The sequence below is a fragment of the Siniperca chuatsi genome, linkage group LG20, assembly GCF_020085105.1.
Source record: "Siniperca chuatsi isolate FFG_IHB_CAS linkage group LG20, ASM2008510v1, whole genome shotgun sequence".
Taxonomy (NCBI): Eukaryota; Metazoa; Chordata; class Actinopteri; order Centrarchiformes; family Sinipercidae; genus Siniperca; species Siniperca chuatsi.
The window spans coordinates 13,874,812-13,897,060 of record NC_058061.1 but is presented as its reverse complement, the minus strand read 5'-3'; the positions used below and the strand labels follow the sequence as shown (position 1 = coordinate 13,897,060).

The following is a 22,249-nucleotide window of genomic DNA, read 5'->3' as shown; positions in this document are numbered from 1 at the left end:
AGTGCCTTGAAAAATCTCTAAAATCTCAATTTTAAATGTTGTGTGTGGGCGGATAATTCCCCAAAGCCCATCTTCATCTGCGCCTAGCTGGTTGATTTGCATGTAGCCAGAAGGATTTGTCCCCAAACATGGAGCAGAGATAGAACGGAAAAGATACTCATCCTACCATTTTCTGGGCCGTTCTGATGGGACAGACATGGTCTTTTGAGATCAAAATACTTCAGTGCAATGAAAATAAGTAGGCCTAAATCAGTGCCGTGAATGACACACCACGCAGGAGATGGAAAATAACAAACAAGTCTAATTTAAGACAAACATGTTGTAAAAAGCATGCTTTGTTTGGGTTTCCCACAAGCGGTATTTGAAATGAAAGTAGGACGAAATTTCTCAGTCTGCAGTTGAAAGGTTTTGAGGACAGAATGAAGTTTGCCTTAACCATAAACCTGCAAACATACTGTATACCTTAGTTTTCTTTCACAATGAAATGTCTGACAACAAACTACGCTCCTTCATGTGAATTCTGTCTCTCCAGAGCTTGAACCTCTCCTTCAGCTGACAGCACCAGGATCCACTCTGTCCTCTAGAATTACACGGGAGGTTATTCTGTAACATCCGGCTTGTGAGTAAATCCCTTTGGCTCCCTAACACCTTTTCCTCCCCAGCTCTACTGAGAACAAGGAACTCTGGAAAAACTTCTCTTCCAGGTCATGTCTCCAGTCTACTGTTTGCGCATTCCCACAACCCCCACACTCATTGCCAGAGCTCAGACTGGAAAAGTGACATTAGACTGTTAAGTGCAGGTACTAATGTGAGGATTAAGCAGAGATTAACAAGCTCTTCTTAATTCCATTAAGAGCAACTATTCCATTATGAGGGCAATATGCTTGGCCAGTGGAGAGGTTGCAACAGCCAGTAAATGTAATAATTTAAAATACATAACAAGAATTGCTGATATACAACTAATAACATCGTAATCGTAATAACATCTATGATTACCAAAGAAAAACAATATACTTTGTGTGGTAAATGGACAAGCTTAATATTTATTGTTTTTTGGTGCATAAAAATGTCACAGTACATAGATAATCAGTGTTATAGTATAGTCCATAATGGAGTTATAACATTTATGACAAAAACGTTTCACATTGACAGACGTATACAGTATCAGAAGCTCAGTATCATCACCCCCTCTTCAGTTTTTCAGATGGTTCAGTCCAGTGCCATATGCAAGGAAGGGAATGCTGGGAAAGTGGAGCACTTTGATAAAGTGAAGCTGTGATTACAACAAAAAATCAAAGATGGGAAATGTTATGAGACTGCAATGTCATAGGTGGAAAATGTGACAAAATATGTGATTTAAATCACCCAAATACAATACAATACCTACAACAGACACTATAGTTTCGATAGAAGCATATAAAATAAAGCATATAGAACCACGTGGGACTTGACAGAGTTATGGACACTTCATAAGTGTTAATACTTGAAATATAGATTGAGAAAAAATGTCAGAGCTCAAACACTCCTTCACAAAGCCAGTAACTTACAGGATATATTGTAAACAGAGCAGCTTACTTACAATTTTCAAATTGCTAGTTCACAACATCCATTTGTCATTTCAGTCTCCAATTTCCATTTTCAGTTTTCTTTAAAGGCCTGATTCTGAGTTGTACTATATACTTGTTTGTTTTTGTGTTAAGATGATCCTCCATAATCTTCAGCGGTCATCTCCTAATGAACTCACTTATGGCATTCTTGGTTATCTTTTTAAATAGAAAAATCCCAAAGAAGCAACACCGCAATATCAACTGTCAGTGACTGATTAGTACCATGGTTAACTGTTTAGTAGCTTTGAAAGATGGTGGTTTACAAGCACTGATTATCTGCGTAAGACCACAAGACTTATGTTTTATGGTTGGTTTTTGACTCTTTATTCAGGGGAAAAAAATTGTTTGCAGTCATTTGTGTGAACTTACATTTAATTAATATGCATTTCTTTATGTATTATGATCCCTCAGACAGGGTTTTTATACAGGCCTGGAAGGCATCTATCAGATCTTTACAGTCCTCTGCTCCCTTCTCTCTGACACTGAAACACAAAGCCAGATTTACAAAACACATTTACCACACTCTGCACATGTAGCTGGGTTATTTTCTTTGGTATATAACAGGGTTTCAGTTAAAACTGTGCAAATGACATGATGTAAATGTGGAGACATGTAAAATAAATCAACACATTAGAAGTTATATTAGCTGAAACTGTGTGGAGGACATACTGTAAGGAATATCTCTAAATTTAGTCTACATGTGCATCAAAGGGATTATGACAGTATAGCCTGATAATAAAATATTTCAACTCAAACCTCCACTGCTGCTTTTATCTGCATTTGGTGAAGTATGAGAACAAGTGTGAGTAATCTACACAGCAGCTCCACTAACACTAATCACCGCTGCATGTGGACACACACCAAATGTCTGTCGCTTCTTGCATGCATGTAACACGAGCCAACAGCCTGGAATGTGCTGGCCATCTGCAACAGGTCATACATGTGTAGGCCTATTTTAAACCTCAGGTCTATTTCTGCTTGTCAAGACATTCGTGTTACTGTAAGGGTCCCCTGTAAATGTCATTACACTTAGTCCTGAGGGGATTTACTGGAAGACGTGAACAAGTATTCTACATGAACTTCAGTTAGACTTAATGATCGGCCCACAGGCGCTCTTACAAGTTGAGCCCAGATGAGAAGTTAATATGAATACAATGGATGTCATGCGTAGAACTCAATAAGTGATGACTGAGAATGGCCAAAAGGATGTAATGGAAAGTGACCAGTATTTAGCTGGAGCCCAAACACAGTTAATGAATCTTCCTTGAGGGCACAAAGTTATACAAAGACACTCTGTACAGGCACTTACACTCACCGAAAACTGTCACATCGGCTGGAGAAAATTTAATGATTCATTTTAGAATTTTGAATGTATGTATATTTGTATAAGTACCATTTGATCAATGATGTACAATGTATAATTGTACATCTTTGTTGTCAGAACTCACCATTTGTCAACATCCTCTTTGATGACCTGGCATGGTGCTGGCACAGCTTCGTTAGAGTCTGGCATTTTGACAGAAGAGAGCTGGAGTTTGTGGAGGTGCGCTGCTGCAAGAGCTGCAGTCAAGTATGGTTACAGATTAGTTACAGAGATGGCGGGAAAGACAGCGAGGGAGGGAGGAGGCACGACAGTGGCCTAGTACGATTAACTCGATAGAGGGAATCTGATAGAATCTGAATATATGAAAGAGATTACTCAGGAGAAACTTGATTTGAAATTCTTACTTTCATTTCTAGTCTTACCATTTGTTTTACTAACCTTTGTCTCTGATATTCCTTCCCATTTATGTACATCAACCTGTATAATATAGGTATTCTTAAATGTTTTCATTCATGCCCTTTGTTTTACCGTCTTCCTAATGAATATGCAGGTAGCTGACCTTTTGAGTCAAGCATTATGCATTACAAAGGCCTCACAATGCATCTAAAACACTCACTACAGGGGAGGGCCTTATCCTGAAAAGAGATTGGGGAGCCTGACTTTGTTTTACACTGTTGGTTTAGGAGGTTGAGCTGAGAGTTGTAGCATTTGTTTAACCAATTAAATGTTGAATATGCCGTTGGAAATGATGCAACTAATAGTCTGAAAATAATCCAGAATTTCGAGGCTTTTATAGATAAAAATAAAAGCAGATGTGGGTAGCATTAGTGAGGTTAATCCCTATAGGTTTACTAAACACTGAGTAACATTTTTTCCCACAGTCAAAGCTTTTTCATCATACACCGGCAAGCCTCTAGTGAGCACATCTGTTTCAGTAGTTCATTTACAGGCATGTAACTTTTTTATTGTGCTTTTAACATTTTAACATCCATATAATTATAGAACCAATAACTGAGCAAAGTTACAGTAAATAAGAAGTAGTGCTTGCTTCTCAAACTAAATAATGGCCATGTTCATTAAAGGAAAGTGAAGTTTAAAATATTGTGTACATTTGAGACTAAAATAATGATTATTAAAAAAGGAAATGACAGCAATTCAGAACAATGACAACAACAATGTATTGTGTCCTATTTCATGATTATATTGAATATTCAACAGAAAATGAGAGAAAATAATTAGGTAAATGTTAGAAAAAGTTGTCCTAGGGTTTGGATGGATTTTAAATTGAAATTTTTGAGTAAGGTTTGCCTGAATCAGCAACATGCTTTGTCTGTCTCCCATGTTTTGCACATGTGACAGTGCCTCAAAAAATACAAAAGTTTAAATGGATAAAATGTTGCAGTCACTGCTAAGTATTTACAATATTTCAGTTACAGGATTGAACTTCACCACTAGAGGGCAACAAACACTGATGAACGCACAATGATGAATTTCTGCACAAACAGGCCTCTAGAGTGTGTGCGTCATTATTTCCTGTAAACAAAAGGGTTCACATTTACAATCACCAGTGTTAACTAGTTTAGATGCCCGTTCACCTATTGTAACACTTTTCTATTACCTGATCTTGGTTGATGTGTGCAGTTGGAGATAGTGACAGGTTTCAATTATGATGGTCATGATAATTACAGTGTCTCAGAAAACCCTGGTCAAGCACCAAAGATATGAAATATGAGCAAGAGCAAAGCATCTCTCTGTCTCAGTGTTACCTTATTCATAATTACCATAAAATCCAGTGTGCCATCTGCTGGCGAACAAATCAAGTGCATATGGGGTCTGGCAGACAGGTTCTCCAAATAATAAAATTAGCAAAAAGGCCTAAAACACGTCTTGGTATCTTGAAGACTTTTAGCTTATCTAAAGGGAGAAAATACCCCATATCGGCATGCTAATTAAAGGAGAAATGCAGCCTATTTAATTAAGCATCTGATTGGAGGCAGGAATTGCCAGTCTCTCAAACAGGCTGCACAATTCGGATGTGAATTTGCAAAGTGACTGCTAGAGGCCTATATAAATCTGGTTATTACTGGAAATAGTTTTGCACTCGAATGCGTCCCAGCCAATCACAGCATTAGGTACAAACAGCTGACTATTTTTGTTCGTGTAAAATTTTGTCTAAATTAATAATTAGCCTCTCAATAAGATGAAAATCTGGAAAAGCAAGCAGGGCTGGTTGGCACACAGAGGGCCGGTTAATGGAGGTCACCGCAGACACTGAGTGAGTCTCGGCGGTGAGACAGAGAAGGGGAGAGGGAGGACGGACAGCGGCTAGCCGCCTTCAAAAATGGCGTCTCCGGAGGAAAATGAGTAAAAAATATTAAAACGCGGCCTATTTTCTTTACACTTTATCGTTCGGTATTTGTGTTTTTTAGCATTCTGGCTGTATATTTTTTTCTCCGGTACGGACAAACTCGTCGTCGCTTTTACTTGAATGGCGAAAAGAAAGCAGAAATAAGGGCAGCGAGCATTTGGGGAAATAAAAGCAGCCCTGTTTTATTTTGATGCGTCGTTACTGACAGCTAGCATCTGCTGCTAGCCCACAGCTCTGCTCCGGAGGGGGATGGGAACGATTTGCATGCAAAGAAGAAAAAAAGGCTTCTGAAATTGGGTATTTCTTTGCTCGTCTATGGGGAATGATTGCTGCTACCAACGTGGCCCGTCGATTGCAATCTTTTCTGGTGCTAGCAGCATAGCAAAGACTAGCCTAAAGAAAGGGGAGGAGAGACGGTGAAAAGGGACGCATTCAAATCAAATGTTTATCAGCAATTCGTCCATCACCAGGCAAATCCGCGGCATCTTCATCATGACCGTGACTGCTTTTGGACTAAATCTGAATTCGTGGAAATGATAAACGTGAAAGGCGAAGGAAAAGGAGAAAGACTGGCTTTTTTGGAGGTGGTTGGATTATAACCCCGTAGACCCCCCTCTTTTTCATCCAGCTTTCTCCTCCTCCCCTCCATTTCTCTTTCAATATGCTGTTTTCCACTCCTGAGGACTTGCTTATGAAACCGGGGAAAATAGCCTGAAACCGAGAACGAGAAAGACTGGATTTTTTTCCCGTAATCTGCTCTGCGACGTTCTCGTTGCTTTCGTCCTCATCGCACACATTGTACATCACATAAATGGATAGAAATTACCCGGGAACAGGATTTGGCGATTTGGGCGCAGGAGCAGGATGGAGTTACGAGAGATCGGCAAAAGCAAGGTATGCATTGGATTCAGACAATGTGCAAGCATCACTGGTACTTTGCAGGGCACGGTGTGGGCCATGTAAACAAATTGTCGCCATTGGGTTCATATATAGTGCCATGCCTTGCCATTATGTGTAGTGCATTGTCATCCAAACAGTTGCATAGTAATAATATTATAAACAGGAATGGAGCAGTGTGCGTGTGGTGGGGGTGGGCGGGGTGGAGATAGGAAAGGTTGGGGATATGAATTGAATATGATTGACAGACGTAGGTTTTAGATGGACCTGGCGGGGTGGAGGTGGGGGTATGTCTGGAGCATCCATAGGAATTATTGTTCCCTGTGTGCAGGCCTGGACACAGACCATGATAGATACATTCACTGGATTGATAAGAACTGCGAAGAGTGCAGACGCAGCAAACCCCTCACAGCAGCCCCCCTGACAGACATCAACAAGAAAAACTGATACACATTAACTGGGAAGATGCATTTAATGAAACGTTTTTTTTAAATTGCTACGTTGTAAAGAAAAGTGGAAATAAAAATCTTAAAGTGGAGGTGGTGCCATACTCCTAAAACTGAGATTTCTATTGCATTTTGCCCAATCGTGATCTAGATAATTGGTGGTGGGTTTTGGATGGTTTATGTTAATTTGCATAATTAAATTGTGGAATATTCCCACTGCATCAAACTTGCAATTTGCTGTTTTGTCTAAAATGAAAAATAAGGGCAGGGTGAATTTATAAGATGATGAAAATTGCCTGGACTGTGCAAGATAGCTCTGTCTTTTAGCTTTATGTTAGCCTGCATGCTAGCGTTATGTTGCATGTCAGTTGAGGCCTGTGTACGCAAGCATCATTCCCTCTTATTTAGCTGCACATATTTGAGATATTTTGACCCAGAGTTAGCTGCCTGGTCATATTCAAAAGCCACCATGCTACTATGGGAAGTCATATTTGGCTAAACAAACCTGACTAGTTGCTGGTGTTTGCATGCAGCTTAGCATGCATTTGCGTCGACTTGCACCATTCAGCTGTTAGCAACATCGACATAATCAATGGTTGCAAACGAATTAATCGTATGTCTTTGGTATAAATAGAGGAAACAGTATTTTTCACTTGGCTCAAATGTGCACACTGGTTACCAGTGGTTTATTTACACGTAAAAGACTGGCCTTGCAGTTTGGGCCTAGTCTCTGCATTTCTACCATAGCTGCTGTGCATTGCTGCTAGGCGGTGCTACCAGCAGCAAAAATGCTAGCATCATGTTATCTGGCCAGCCAGCCAGCCACGCATTTCAACTGTCTTTGGTAAAGCAAAGTTCTCCAACTGGCAAATCCTCTGCGTTGAATAAGAAGCTTATTTAGTTTGTAAATTTCTAAATTATGTAGTGGTTGGGTCTTGTGGGACCATTATTATAATTGCAAATTAACTATCCCATTATTTTTGCATGACACTTCCAATGCTGGTTTGACAGATTTGCATCTACTGTAATACACTTTGATATAATGCCCAAGTATGTAATTCTGTCATGGATAATTCATTTAGATATTGATTGGAAAGACTTTCCATCCCCTTAACTTCAAATATAAATCAGACTCCTCAGGGATGTTGGATTTCACATGTAGGCTACTGTTGAGAAGTTGCATATGGACACCAAACAAATGAACAGCCTAGAGTTGACATCTGATGTGTGGAATTTTAATTGAAGAACAATTTACTTGCATGTTAGATTTTGTGTATTTTAAAAGTGACTCAAGCCTAGACAGTCTCAAGGGTCACATTTTGGGAACAGATTAGGTTTATGTAAATGTACTCTGAAATTAATGACACTTCACAATCCCCCCCACTCCTCTTCCTCCATAGTCTTGTATATGGGAGTTCCAGATCATCCCACCCTGAGTCTGAGCTCCTTCATCGACAAGCCTACGCCACCCCACACCCTCTGCAGGGCTATGCCACCAATCACCACCCAGGGAGCTCTGGCCAAGGCGGGGCTTGGGGAGCAGCTGGACGGAGTTTGGGTGAGATAAATGTCATACCTTCCATGTCACCACCGTAAGGGGCCCCGGCAATGAATTATTGTGTCTCTCCATGCAGGCCCTGGTAGATTATTGTCATTGAAAAATGTGCACATTATAGCTCAATTGAGTTGAAGCCCTAGATGTTAAAGACTGATTTCAGAAAAAGCCTGTATTCACAGCATTCGTTCTCATCCAGTTTACCGACATCTTTTTTGGGGGGGGGGGTTAAGATGATTTTTTTTGGCGTTTCCACTTTATTTGATAGTAACAGTATCAGAGAGTACAGTAGAGAGAGACAGGAAAGGCAGAGGAGAGAGAGAGGGGATGACATGCAGCAAAGGGCCTGCGCCAGACTCGAACCCAGGCCGCTGCGGTAAGGACCTTGATACATGATGCATGCTCTACCAGGTGAACAACTGGGGCGAGTGGTTTTCAGCACCAGAGGTCCTGATTCAAATTCATTAGATGTGTGACACCAGGCTCGCCAGATAAACTAAGATTTTTAGAGAAGGTTAAAGATGCTGAAATCCTTTCTTTTATTTATTTTTTTCTGATTTATGAATAGAGATTTCATCTACATCTCTTCAACTAACTGTTAATATTTGCATTCTTAATTAATACATTTTCATGTTTCTGTCTTTCTTTCCCAAAGGTCTGTCAGGGCTCTTTGACACTGGCCTGCACCATGCCAGCCCCTCTGCCCCCGATGCCTCTGTCATGAATCTGATTTCAGCCCTAGAGTCCCGGGGTCCCCAGCCTCCGCCCTCTGCCTCCTCCCTTCTCTCCCAGTTCCGCACACCATCCTGGCAGACAGGTGGGGCTGTGTTAGGTCTACCCTCATGTGTTGACATTCAAACTGGCCCCACAGTCAATATGACATTTAAAGAACCTCCCAATGTTTGGCTGCGTTATTATTCTGACAGTGTTGCTGTTTGAGCATTTTCATATACAATTTTACCATACTTATTAATATTCCTACTCGTGAATGCTTTATAAATACTCTTGCTTGCTTCCATTATTTTGTCATTTAAATGACAGCTTGATGGACACTGAGTCATTTTGCAATATGTCTTCCTTTTCTTAACAGCGATGCACACGCCTGCTCCACCTGAACTATTCATCTCTGGAGCCCTTCCTGGCTCTGGCTCCTTCCCCTCCTCCTCAGCTCTCTCAGCCTATCAGCATCCAGCATCCTTCTCCAGCCGCTCTTTCCCTGCAGCCTCCCTTTCCCTCCAGGACACGCCCACATTTAGTCCCACATCCAATGGCCTGCTCTCCCCACATGACCCCCTACTACACATCAAGGCCCCTTCCCAGTCCAGCCTGGGTTTTGATAGACTCCTGTCCACGCAGGGTGCTGCCGCAGCTGCCTATAGGGGCAGCCAGGATCCCACGAGTGCCACATCAGCCCAGGCATCCTCTGCCAGGCACCTGCAGTCACACCAGTTCAACCTGCTGTCATCACAGCTCCAGGACCAGTCATCCCAGCTGTACAATGCATCAGTCTTTTCCTCAGCCCAGCCCCAGCCTCAGTCCCAGTCCCAGTCCAATTCGGCCCAGGAACGGGCCGTGCCTCGGCAGGACAGCGTTATCAAGCACTACCAGCGGCCCACGCCAGCTCAGTCACAGCTCTCATCCTCTGCTGCCCACTCCCTTCAGCACTACCTTAGCTGTGGAGGAGCGGGGTACCAGCAGATTGCCACCCACCATAGGCATGCTGGCCTTTCTTGCAGCCCACTGGGTGACCAGAGTCCTTCATCTGACCACAAGCCCACCTCTCGCACTGAGCAGTATCGACCAATCATCCAGCCTCCCTATTCCTCCTCCTCCTCCACCTCGTCTTCTTCCTCAGCTGGGAAAGGTACCAAAAGCAGTTCCAGCAGTGGCTATTCCTCTGCCAGTTCAGCGTCATCCTCAAGAACTCCTCACACCCCCCCTTCTGCTTCCTCTACCTCCTCTTCCTCCTCCTCTTCTTCTGCAACCTCTGGGGCTCATCCTTCCAACTCAATCCCCACCTCCAGCTCCAGCGCAGCCCCTTCCAGGCAGCAGCCACCCCCTCAGCCAGCTCCTCCTCCCCCAGCCCCTCAGCAGCAGCAGCCCCCTGCCACCTCCACCTCAGCCCCCCAGTCTCTCCCCAAATCCTGCCTCTCAGGCTATGGTTCTCCTGTGCCCCCAGTGAAGACCCCCACCTCTGCTCTTACAGGTCAGACCCCACCCCAACAACAGACACAGTCATATTCTCCTAATCAGCCCCCTACTTCCCACCTGGCTCAGTCCTACGGAGGCTTCAGTTCACCACAAGCCCAAGACCTGAGCTCAGGTACAGGTGGGAAAGGCTATGGGAGTTTAGGAGGGCGAAGCCAGTCATACTCCACTGATATATATGGAGCTGACTCTGCTTATGGATCACTTCCATCCTCTCTGGGTGGAGCTGGAAGCCCATCACTAGGCTACGGAGCCCCAGGTCACTCCCCTGCCCTTTTAAGGTCAAGTGGTTCATCAGGTAGTGGAGCATCTGGGGGAGGAAGCAGTAGCGGCACAGGAAGTGGGAACTCTGGGTCAGGAGGAGGAGCGGGAAATAGTATGACCAATGAGAGAGGTGGAGGTGGTAGTGGTGGAGGGTCGTATCATATTCCAGATTCTAGCCCCTCTCCATCGGCCAACTCAGGCATAATCCGACCAGGGTTGCACTCCCCAGTGCCCACCTGCCCCACACAATCTCCAGGAGGTGCGGGCTCAAATAAATACATTTCCTCAGTTCTCTCCCCCACCTTCCTAGCCTCCCCACAGGGCTACCCCGATACCAGAGGCCCCAGCTCCCAACCTCAGTCCTATCATTCCACCTCCTCCAAAACAAAGGCGGACACTTCCATGCTAGGAGTGGGCTCTCAGAGATCTCAAGAGGAAGTAGATGACGACGATGAGTTCTTGATCCAGCACCTGCTGCAAGCCCAAGCTAGTCCTGCTCCCCAGGCTGCTCATCACCATCCTCAACAACAACCCCAACAGGCATCCCAACAAACACAGCCTCAGCCCCAGTCAGTGCCCCCAACCACTGATTCAGGCAAAGGGCTGAGCTATGACATGGGTAAGACCTCTGAGGAGAGGTACCACCCCCAGAGTGTCATACGTACCCACAGTGCTACATCCACTGCCGGAGTAGGTAATGCAGGGTCTGGAGGGTCCATCTCAGGGCTGGAGAACCAGCTGGAGATGTCACTAAAGAAACAACATCAACAACACCATCATCAACAGCAGCAAAGAAACGAGAGGTCTGTTGGAAGCAGCAGGAGCAGTGGAGGGAGAGGCAGCGCTGATCAAGTGCACTCCCACCTCCATCACCATGACAACCTAGGCTCTGTAGTCCATTATGGGCGGGGTGACCCATATACCCAACACTCCCTTGCTCCCCAACACTCCTCACATAGTCAGCACGTGTCCTCACACTCACAGATACCTCCCCACACCCAAATGGATCTCCAAAAGAAGCCACAGGAGCGTGCTGAAATTCCTTATCCTCGGAAAACACCGGAAGTCCAGCAACAGCACTCCCAGTCGCAAGGTGCTGGCTCCCTCATGGACTCTCCCACTGATCAATCCCGTCAGCCACCACACCTGCTCCAGTCAGTGCTGTCCCACACCACCCGCAACAAACTGGAGCCTCATCAACAGCACCACAAGATGGACTCTCATCGGCAACACCAACAGCATCACAAAATGGACTCCCACCAACCACATCAGCAACACCCAAAAATGGACTCCCACCCTCAGCATCAACAGCACCAAAAGATGGACTCCCATCAGCATCAACAGCACCATAAAATGGACTCTCATCCCCAACAGCAGCAGCACTCTATAAGCCAACAGCAAGCTGTAATGGACAGTGCTGGTGGGACACTTGGCTCAAGTAAACATCAGACTCAGTCTCAGTCCCAAACCACCCAGCTCCAGCTTCAACTCCAGTCCCAGGCTTTGGAGGTGGCAGCAGCTCACTACAACCACGGGCCCCCTCCACATCAGCACGAGCAGAGCCAGGTTAAACAAAGCTCAGTGGTGTCTTCTTTGGACATGCTGGAGCGCTCCCTTTCTCAGACCTCCAGCACAGATGTAGCTGTTGCAGAGGACAGACGCGGTGGAGCAGGAAGCGGGGGAAGGAGTGGAGGTAGCAGTGAGCGCCACAGACAGCAGCAGGAGCAGCAGCAGAGGCAGCACCCATCACACCATCAGCCGCAGCAAACCCACCACTCACAGCAACACTCAGCCTCTGAACTCCACTCCTTCCTCTCTGAGCCTGATATCGGCTTATCTGCCCCATCTCACATGCACCATCTTTCACAGCACCACCCGCAGCAGCAGCAACAGCAACAACAGCAGCACCCCAGCTCTCAACACCAACAAACGCACTCTCACCACCCTCACACCCAACCCCACCCTCACCACATACCCCCACAATCTGCCTCAGCCCACTCCCAGTCTCAGCCTGACCCACAGCAGCCACTCTCATCCCAGCTCACCCCTCAGCAGAGCCAGCTGGACCAACAGCGCTCAGAGCAGCACCAGTTTGACACAGTCAGCCCAGTGGAAAAAGCAGATCAGAATCAACAAAGTAACCGCTTTGTACCCCTAACTTCCATCTGCTTCCCAGACTCCCTCCTTCAGGATGAGGACCGCTCCTTTTTTCCAGGAATGGAAGACATGTTTTGTGCAGAGGATTACAAGTCAAGCTGTGCTGGAGGTGCAGGACCAGGGCAGGAGGAGATGAATGAAAGCCACACTGGGCAAGAGGGAATTGATTCCATGAAAGCTGGACAGAGTGCAGGTGGAGCAGGGGGAAGTAGTGGAGCTAGCTATGACATAATGGGTCACCATGGTGGAGATCAGGGTTATGAACCATATTGTCATGGCCTGGAAGAACCCAGCAACAACACCATGACTCTGGATCTAGACTCCCTTAAAACCCATGAACTCCCTTCCACTGTCAACACTGAACAGCTAGGATTGATACAGTCCCAGGCCCCAGCTATGGGTATGGGCTCCAATACTGCTGGTCCCAACAACTCTGGAGCTAAACTGTCCTCTGGGCCTGGAGGAGTTAGCACAGGAACTGGTTCTGGAGGCCTCCAATCCCCCATTTTCTGCTCATCTCGTCCCAAGAAGCTTCTCAAGTCCAGCTCTTTCCACCTGTTAAAGGAGCGTCGGGACCCCAACACACTGCCTAAGAAAAGTTACGCTCAAGAATATGAGTTTGAAGATGACGAGGATAAAGCCGACCAGCCAGCTGACATCCGGTTGAATAGCCGGAGGCTTCCAGACCTATTGCCAGATTTGGTGTCCAGCTGCAGAAAGGGAGGAGGAGGAAGTGGGTCTCTCAGCCCTTTAATGGGTGACATTGACTTCTACCACTCGTCTGGCTACTCCTCTATGGGTTCACACTCTCTACTGCCTCAGGATGGACCCAAGAAGAGGGGCCGAAAGCCCACGAGACCCAAGAGAGATGGTCCCCCTAGGCCAAGAGGTAGGCCTCGCATCCGCCCAATGCCTGAGCCCTACACTCCTCGAGGGTTGATGGGGGAGATAGGTGGAACAACAGTAGGAGGGGGATTCAGCGTGGAGGGACGAGGTAGGGGTAGGGGCCGTGGAAGCCGAGGTAGAGGAGGAAGGAGGGAGGATATGTACATGGAAATGAGCGGGAAGGAGCAAGATCAGATGCACCACCATCACCTCCATCAGCAGCAGCCACAGCAGCTCCATCACCAGCCTCAACAGCAGCTACACGAGCCTATTCCACCTCTGAAGGTCAGTGGCATTTGTTCAAGAAAAGACTTGGGGAAATTTTAAAGAAATTGGCATTTAAGTACAGGTGTGTGCTAATAAATGTAAAAACCAGCATTAGTTGTTGAAGGTAAATGTGCCTTGAGTAGCCTTTGCAAAAACACAGATAAAACAAGTGGTTCTCAAATGAGCCCTGTCTTTAAATTAGTGAGGATCTGCTTGTGTGGTCGAAGGGAGAGTCAACCAATACCTACAGTTTTTGTGTTACCTATACTTGACTGCTACTAGCTACTAGCTCTTTCTTTTTCTCTCTCTTTTTCTTACTCCCTCCCCCTACTTTCTCATGCTCTCTTTTTTTATTTTCTGACTAGTCACAATTAGGGTTATGCACAGTTTAGTGTTTACATTGTCCTGTTTTCTAAATGCTAATAATTTATTTAAATGATTCCCATCCTGGTTTCCACATTTTGTAATATGTATCTGTATGTTCAGGCAAAGTTAATTTAAATCTTACGGTTTTCTTTCTTTTGTTTTAGATCAAGTTACCAATTGGAACCCTGTCCTCCTCCGATGCCTTGCTGAGGACAGACTCTTTGTCTGGCACGGACCCTGCTTTGTCGGACGGCTCAGTGGGCTCCGCTCCCTCACTTGGTTTAAGTCCTGGACCCCCCTGCAGCACTGAAAGCACCAGAAGTCAGGACAAGAACAAGCAAAAAAGCCAGATGATGAGTGAAGGAGTGGATGAAGAGGGGCTGGAGGACAGGGTAAGAGCTACAATATGATATCCTTGTTATGATAAGCAGAGAATGCTAAAAAGTTGCATAAAGCTGAATTTAATTCAAGTTCATTGCTTGATAGTTGTGGAGTTCACTACTTTAGTGGTGGTATTTGAGTTGAGTGAAAGTCTCTCTTTTATGTCTTTTAGGGCGATGAGAAGGATTCTGAGTCCAAGGCTGGCTTTGTCGCTTCATTCTTGGACTTCCTCAAGACAGGGAAGAGACCTCCAGGCTTGGACATCTCACCAGGAATGGAACCTGACAACGGTGAAAACTCGCCCTGTAAATCGGGGGGTCTGCGGCCACTGTCTCCGGCACCTCCTCCACCACCACCACCACCTCCATTCGGGGACAATGAAGGGAATGGGGGTCTGGCTCTGGGCAACTGCCCCAGCCCCAAGCGCTTGGAAGATGAGCTGAAGAGGAATCTGGAGACCTTGCCTTCGTTCTCCTCTGATGAGGAGGACTCAGTCGGAAAGAACCAGGACCTCCAGAAGAGCATCTCCTCAGCCATTTCTGCTCTGTATGACACTCCTCAGCTAACCTCTAACATCCAGCCCCCGCTCTCTCCCCCACCTACCCAGTCTCAGCCTCAGCCTACCCAGTCCCCACTTACTCCCACACTGCAGCCCCCCACGCTTAGCCCACAGCCTACCATGCATACCCCTCACGACCTGCCCCAGTCCAACGAACCCGATGTCCTCCAGCCAGAAGATGGAGACATGGATGAGAACAAAGAGGAGGAGAATGAGGAGGAGAGGAGCATAGGAGGGGATGGAGAGAGTGATATGACAGAGGAGAGAGAACCACAGCTGGAAACCCTGGGTGCCCCTAATCTTGACAGTAAGGCTGGAGTTAGATTTTTATTCATCTCTCTTTCTTGCACTTTGATTTTTCTGCAGCTTAATAATTTTCCCCTCAAGGCTGAGCTATTGCTGTATTTTTAGTCGAATAAAATGTCAGATTATGTATTTGTTAAAAAAATTATTTGATTATTAATTAATTTAATTCTTGTGGCTGGCACATTGTGGTAAATTGATCTGTAAAATTGACCTTAACCTTAATCTTGCCCTTCATTCCTTCTAGTGTCCCTCCCCGAGATTCCTCCAGCGCCAGAAACTCCTGAACCTCCCTCTGTCCCTCCATCTCCCGCCTCATCCTCCTCCTCTCCTTCTCACTCCCCCTCCCTCCCCTCTCACTCCCCTCACCCCTACCTCCACCAGAAGAACAACAGGAGAATTCCCAGCCTCCAAGCCCTGTCGCTCCCACATCCCCCTCTCCGCCACCTCCACCGCCAGCGACTCTGTCTCAGCCTGCCACTCCTCCTCCAACTTCCCCTCCTCCCCCATCTTCAACTCAGAAGGAGTCTCCCATGCCATCTCCAGAGTCCCCCGCCTCTCCCGAAGAGCCCCCACCTCCTAAGATCACCTCCCTGCACCTTGCTCAGAAGCAAGAAGATGCTGCCATTGTTGGAGAGAGTGAGGAGGATGAGAGTGAGAGTGGAGGGGAGGGCATTTTCAGAGAAAGGGACGAGTTTGTGGTGCGGGTGGAAGACATTCGAACTCTCAAGGTATTTGTGTGTGAATGTGTGGAAATGTGTGTTTTGTGTGTGTTACTGACAGTTAAAGAATCACCAAGTACTTTGTTAGGCAGAAAATAGAAAAAAAGTTGCTTGCTTTTTGGTGGAGAGGCAACAAACCAAATAAATTATTTTAACTAGTACTAAATCATTACGCTGATATGTAGGTGTCAGTTCAGGCTAAAAATAGTGTAATTTAAGTTGTTAAAGCCAAGGAAAAACCATTAGGGAAAACCACTTGGTGCTCCTTTTTAATGAGTAAAATGAGTTGAAACTTGGATCCTTTAGTAGCTGCCAAGTTAAAGAGATTTTATATTTACCTGTGTGTCATATGTTTGGGCACAGCTGGCCCTGCAGACGGGCCGTGAGCCTCCACCCATCTGGAGGGTGCAGAAAGCCCTGCTGCAGAAGTTCAGCCCAGAGATCAAAGATGGACAGAGACAGTTCTGCGCCACAAGCAATGTGAGTTCACCCCAAGCCCTCTAACCACACCTGCCAACAGTCCTGTTGATTTAGACTCTTGTCACAGTCCCAGCTACATCATAGCATATATTAAAAATACTGTAGTATATACTGTAGTGTGTGTTTTATAGATAGATAGATTCTTAGAGACCATATTGTCACAGTATCATCAATCAAAGCAAATGACACTGAGTTGTGTTGTTGTATAATTAAGTCTTTATAATCTGTTTCTGGCTCAGTATCTTGGCTATTTTGGAGATGCCAAGAGGCGATACCAGCGAATCTATGTCAAGTTTCTGGAGAATGTCAACAAGAAGGACTATGTCAGAGTCTGCTCTCGGAGACCTTGGCGCAGAGCCACACCTGCTCTCAGGTACCAATATTTGCCATATCAAAAATCCAATTATATTGGATTAAGAATTGCTAGATGTAGTTGGGATACAATCCCACGATGCCAGACCTGAGAGAAGAGCTCCCAGTTGAGCGCCTGCAGGCTATATCCATCCATCCATCTATCTAAAACAATTTCTTCATGTGTCACAGACGCCAGTCCCTCCCCAAAATGGCTTCCCCTCCCACCACCCAGGTGCCACAAAGAGTAGTTGAGAAAGAGGAGAGAGTGGCTCCACCAGTCCAACGCGAACAGAGGGAGAAAACAAGAACAACAACAAAAGAACAACGGGAGAAGAAGGAGGTTCCAGCTGCTGTGCCCAAAGCTAAGGAGAAAGAGAGGGAGCCTGAGAAGGAGAAGCGAGTACAGCTGCAGCAGGCGAAAATGGAGAAACGTGCTACAGCAGCAGAACGAGGTAGAGCGAAGGAGGAGAAGAAAGCAGTGGAGAGGAAGGAGAAGGAAAAGGCTGAGCGCCCACCCAAGTCCAAGCCAGCCAAAGTGAAGGCGGAGCCACCGCCCAAGAAGAGAAAGAAGTGGCTGAAGGAAATACCTTCATCATCTGATTCAGACTCATCAGATGAGGCAGCTAGTGAGAATGAAAGTGAGATGCCATTTTGATCATTTGTGCTTGCATTTTGCCATTAGAAGTCATCGTAATGGCTATTACATTTGTGGCCACAATAACAAAGCAGTTGTTATTTATGTCAGGTAGAAGGTAGGTTTTGGATAGTTTTAAACTCTGGTTCTCGTCCACTCAGTGCCAGTGAAAGGCGGAGTGAACAACCGTGCCATGAGGGAGATGTTCAGGAGCTATGTGGAGATGCTGGTCAGCACAGCCCTGGACCCCGACATGATCCAAGCCCTGGAGGACACAGACGGTGAGAACTGCACACACTTCCTCCTCAGCATATTAACAATTAAAGCTTCCTTTTTAAAATCTACTGACATGTAGAGGACAGAAATAGCGTGAGAAGCTCAAATGCAGCCTGTATTGTATGAGAACATCTCTAACCTAACCAGACCTGCTGGTAGCTTGGGTTCTGCAGCTTTAATGTCTGCATTGAAACAGCTGCACTGAGGCATTTTGATGGTATTTTCAAAAGTGGCTTCAGGTATCAGTGTGCAGTTTGGGCAGGTTGATTAAACGTCCCCAACACTGACAAGTAGCAGGTTTCAGGTGGACATACTTCCCTTATGATAGCAGGGGAATTATTAGAGAATTCTGTAGCATGCATATTTAGATCAATATATATATGGTGTGAAGGGAAGCCCCCAGGAATGCTGATAGATCAGCAGCCTGAAAGAGCTGCTTTGAATCTGCCCTGGGTATTAAAATGATTGGCAACTGCATGAATGATGACTAATGAAACGTCCTTTACCTTGATTGGCCACCAGACGAGCTTTACCTCCCACCAATGAGGAAGATTGACAGTATCCTCGGCGAACAGAAGAGGAGGTTGTTGAGGAGAGTCAGCATGAGCTCTCAGCACCAGGTAATCCGTGCCTTGTGACTTAAATAACATCTTTCATTTTCTTTTCAATTTTTATTTTACATTGTTGCTTTTCATTTAAATAATTTATATTCTATAGAATATGCTGATATTTGTGGTGCAGGAAACAAATCTAGACTACTGTTAAATGGCCCACTCGGGCTCCATAAGAACAAAACTAGACTCATTCGTAAGCTATAGCATTAATGCAATGGATTCCAGTGCTGAAACAATCAGTAGATTAATTGATTAGTCAATAAACAAAAAGTTAATTTACAACAATAATCAATGCATCCTTTAAGTCATTTAACGTGCAAAAATTTTAGACATTTGCTATTTCCAGCTTCTCGGGCGTGAGGATTAGCGGCCTTGTTAGCTGCTTTTTTCATTTCATGTCATTGTAAATTAACATCACCTTGGGTTCATGATCATTTGAAAAAAAAGTAATCAACAGATTTATTGTTAATGAAAATATTTAGTCAAGTAAGAAAAAAACAGGCAGATTCTATTTACATTTGTCTTAAGATATTTTGTTGTCCCTGTGTCAGTTTCTGACTTCTATCCTCCTTTTTCTGCCTCTCCCTTGACAGGAGGTCCTGCATGCTTACCCCCAGATCATTGTAGACCCCCAGGACTCAGGAGTGGTGAGGGTGCGGCTAAGCGGGGATGCTTACAACCGCAAGACCCTCAACAGAGTCAAAAAGACCCTGCCTAAACCACAGGTAGGTGTGTGCGAGTGTTTAGAGAGTCGGGAGTCTTTGTAGGATAATTAAATGTATTTTAAAGAAACTGTAATGGTCAAAAAATGCCCCCACTAAGGAGTACCTTATTGCATCATACCCATTTCTCCTTTTATTTGAGTTGTCAAATATTCATACACTATCGGGACCTGTATGGACCATCGTTGGAGATTTTTAGCCTTATAACCAGGTGAGTCTGGTTTCTGGGTGACACTGAAACCACGGCATCAACAAAATTTATCATTACTGTAAAGAGCTCGACATTGAAGGGCGGGTGACAGATGGATCACCGGGGGCAGAGAGGGTAAAACAGTAGCAGCTTCCCCTCTTAGCACCTGCTGCAACCTGCTCCACTTTTAAGATTAATATTCACTGTAGCTTTATACTTTTCTGTCCATTGAAGTTGATAAAATTGACTGTATCTTAATCCGATTTCCTTTTTTTTTTTTTTTTTTTTTTTTTTTTTTTTTTTTTTTTAGGACCTTAAACTGTCAGCCGATTCGTATCGGATCTACAGTCTCTACCACTCCCTGCATCACTATAAATACCACACCTTCTTACAGTGCAAGAAAGAGGTAAGCAAGCACGTTTCTAGTACTGGTATACACTTCAATCATGTAAGACAAGTTTATTGACAAGGTTCTGTCATTTTGGAGCTGGAGCTGTCTACAAACATGCTTGAAAATGTAGTGCTTTAGCATGTAGGTACTCAAACTCAATTCAAGGCATTTCCCTCACATATACTGTATGGTAAAGCAGAAATCTCATTAGATAGAATACACAGAGCCAGCTTGTGTATGCTTTCTTGTTCGTCCCTGGTTTGAGTCTTCAAATCGTCTGTGTTTCCGTCCCACTTTTCCAGACCAACACCATTGAGCAGGCAGCTGAGGACCCGGGCCAAGAGGAAGTGGTGCAGCAGTGCATGGCCAACCAGAGCTGGCTGGACACCCTCTTCAGCTCCTTCATTGAGCTCCTCACGCTCAGCACCAAAGCCTGAGTTTGCCGCAAAAAGAGAGAGAGAATTGAAGCAAGTGGGGGGGGACAAAAGAAAATACAAAAACAAAGAGATGGATCCTACTGTACAGCCCCCTGACCCTCTTCAAATCTCCAAGATCTGAGGCTGAATTTTTAAGGCCCTTAACGAACACAAGGGGGTCTGTTCATGTGACCTCGGACACTGGCCTCTGTTCTTTTTCTTGTTGTTGATCAATGACTAAAGAAATGTCTTACTTTTGTGAGAAGGGGGACCCCACCGGATCAGGGGTCACTGGCGGGTCAAGTGGGAATTGACCGTTGGTGAAAAGGGAGCAATGCGAAGTGGAAGGACAAAGAGGAGGAGCTGCAACACCAAGTCAATGGAGGAGCCACTGACATCTTGTTAACTGTGTGTCATAAAGACAATAGTTCAAAGAGAAACTATTACCACTTAGTTTTTACATAAATTATTTTTTGAAGACTAACATCAGCTGTTGGCTTTTGAAAAGAGTGGAAGAAGGTGAGAATGCTTTTTAAACTACGTGTAGAGTGTGCCGTGAGCAGCGTGAACACGGACTTGTCCATGGATAGAAACATGAAATGTGTTAACAAACGCTCTCTCTCTCTCTCTCTCTCTTCATCCTGTGCTATGTGAAGGGCAGCACCAGTCGGCTGTGTGATAATATATAAACACATTTTTATTATTTATATGAGGAGGTTTTTAACTTAAACTCTCACAAGCGCTCGGTTGCTGCCCTAACATTTTAAATACCTTTTTATTTCCCACAGGTTCAATATACAATCGTAACCCACATATCCAAGCTGTCTTCCCCTCTATACAAAAGAACAGACGTCGAGACAGAAATATTGTATCAAATACAGTGGGTGTAAAATAACAAAAAGGAAGAAAAGAAAAAAGAAGATGAGAATGGGAAAGGGAAAATCTATTTGAAACTTAACATTGTTGTGGTTCAGTTCAATCATCAGTCATGCAGGTGCAAAGAAAAAGAAGTAAACTATCCATTTCCCATGTGGGAAGGAGTATAAATAAGTAATATTTAAAGAGGAAATAGTCATTTCATTTTTATCATTTTGATGTTTGTGCATACTATGACTTATTTTGAAAACAATCTAATTTTCCATAAAAAAGGAAAAAAAAAGGTGTGTAAATATTGTACAGTTCTTGATGAAATTCTTTGTCCTTCTGTACATTAACTCCTGTATTTGAAAACCAAATAAAATCTGCAAAGAACAAATGGTGTTTCATTTCCCTACTGTGTGTGTGTGTGTGGTTTTACATCCATCTTTGTGAGGACATTTTGACTTTTTAGTGTCTTAAGAGTGAAGACTGTTTGGCTAGTCCTCACTTATTCAAAATACTTTTTGGGGGTTAAGATGTTTTTTTTTGTTTTGTTTTTTAGAATTAAAGTCCCCTGTCACACAAAAATGTGTTTTGCTTATTGTTCCTTGACCTGGATGTTTGGCCTTCTACGTGCAGAGTTTGATACATAAAAGCTGTTTTCACATTCATCTGCTGACGGAGGAAAGTTTCTCTGTGCTCACCTTTTTAAATCTGAGTATAAGACGTGCACCTACGAGCATGATTTGTGACGTCACAACTATGGTCCAGTATGCAACTTGAACACTTGATGTGGAAACTGAAGACGTCAAGCAAGCATACACTGAAAAGTGGGACACATCTTGCATCCAGTAGTTCAACTTTTGAAACGAAAAATATTTGCGATTTCAGATTCTGGATTCAGAAAGAGCAATGTGCTTTTCAACATTTCTAATTGAACTTTTTTTTTCTGTGGAAAAACCTTGTCAGACATAACTTATTATTCAAAGCAGAGTATTTTTTAAT

The 22,249-nt window shown here is 44.6% G+C and overlaps 1 protein-coding gene across 1 annotated transcript; it reads left to right on the top strand.

The window, feature by feature from the left end:
* Positions 1 to 5,144: 5,144 nt before the first annotated feature.
* prr12a (proline rich 12a) lies at positions 5,145 to 21,641 on the top strand. Its single transcript, XM_044179823.1, is given in 16 exon segments — positions 5,145 to 6,193; positions 8,043 to 8,200; positions 8,853 to 9,014; positions 9,288 to 13,996; positions 14,509 to 14,736; positions 14,898 to 15,591; positions 15,835 to 15,924; positions 15,927 to 16,318; positions 16,673 to 16,789; positions 17,029 to 17,162; positions 17,333 to 17,781; positions 17,939 to 18,058; positions 18,576 to 18,673; positions 19,261 to 19,392; positions 19,890 to 19,985; positions 20,273 to 21,641. Coding segments are annotated over 16 exon segments (7,797 nt in total). The 5' UTR covers positions 5,145 to 6,110; the 3' UTR covers positions 20,408 to 21,641.
* The last annotated feature ends 608 nt before the right edge of the window (positions 21,642 to 22,249 follow it).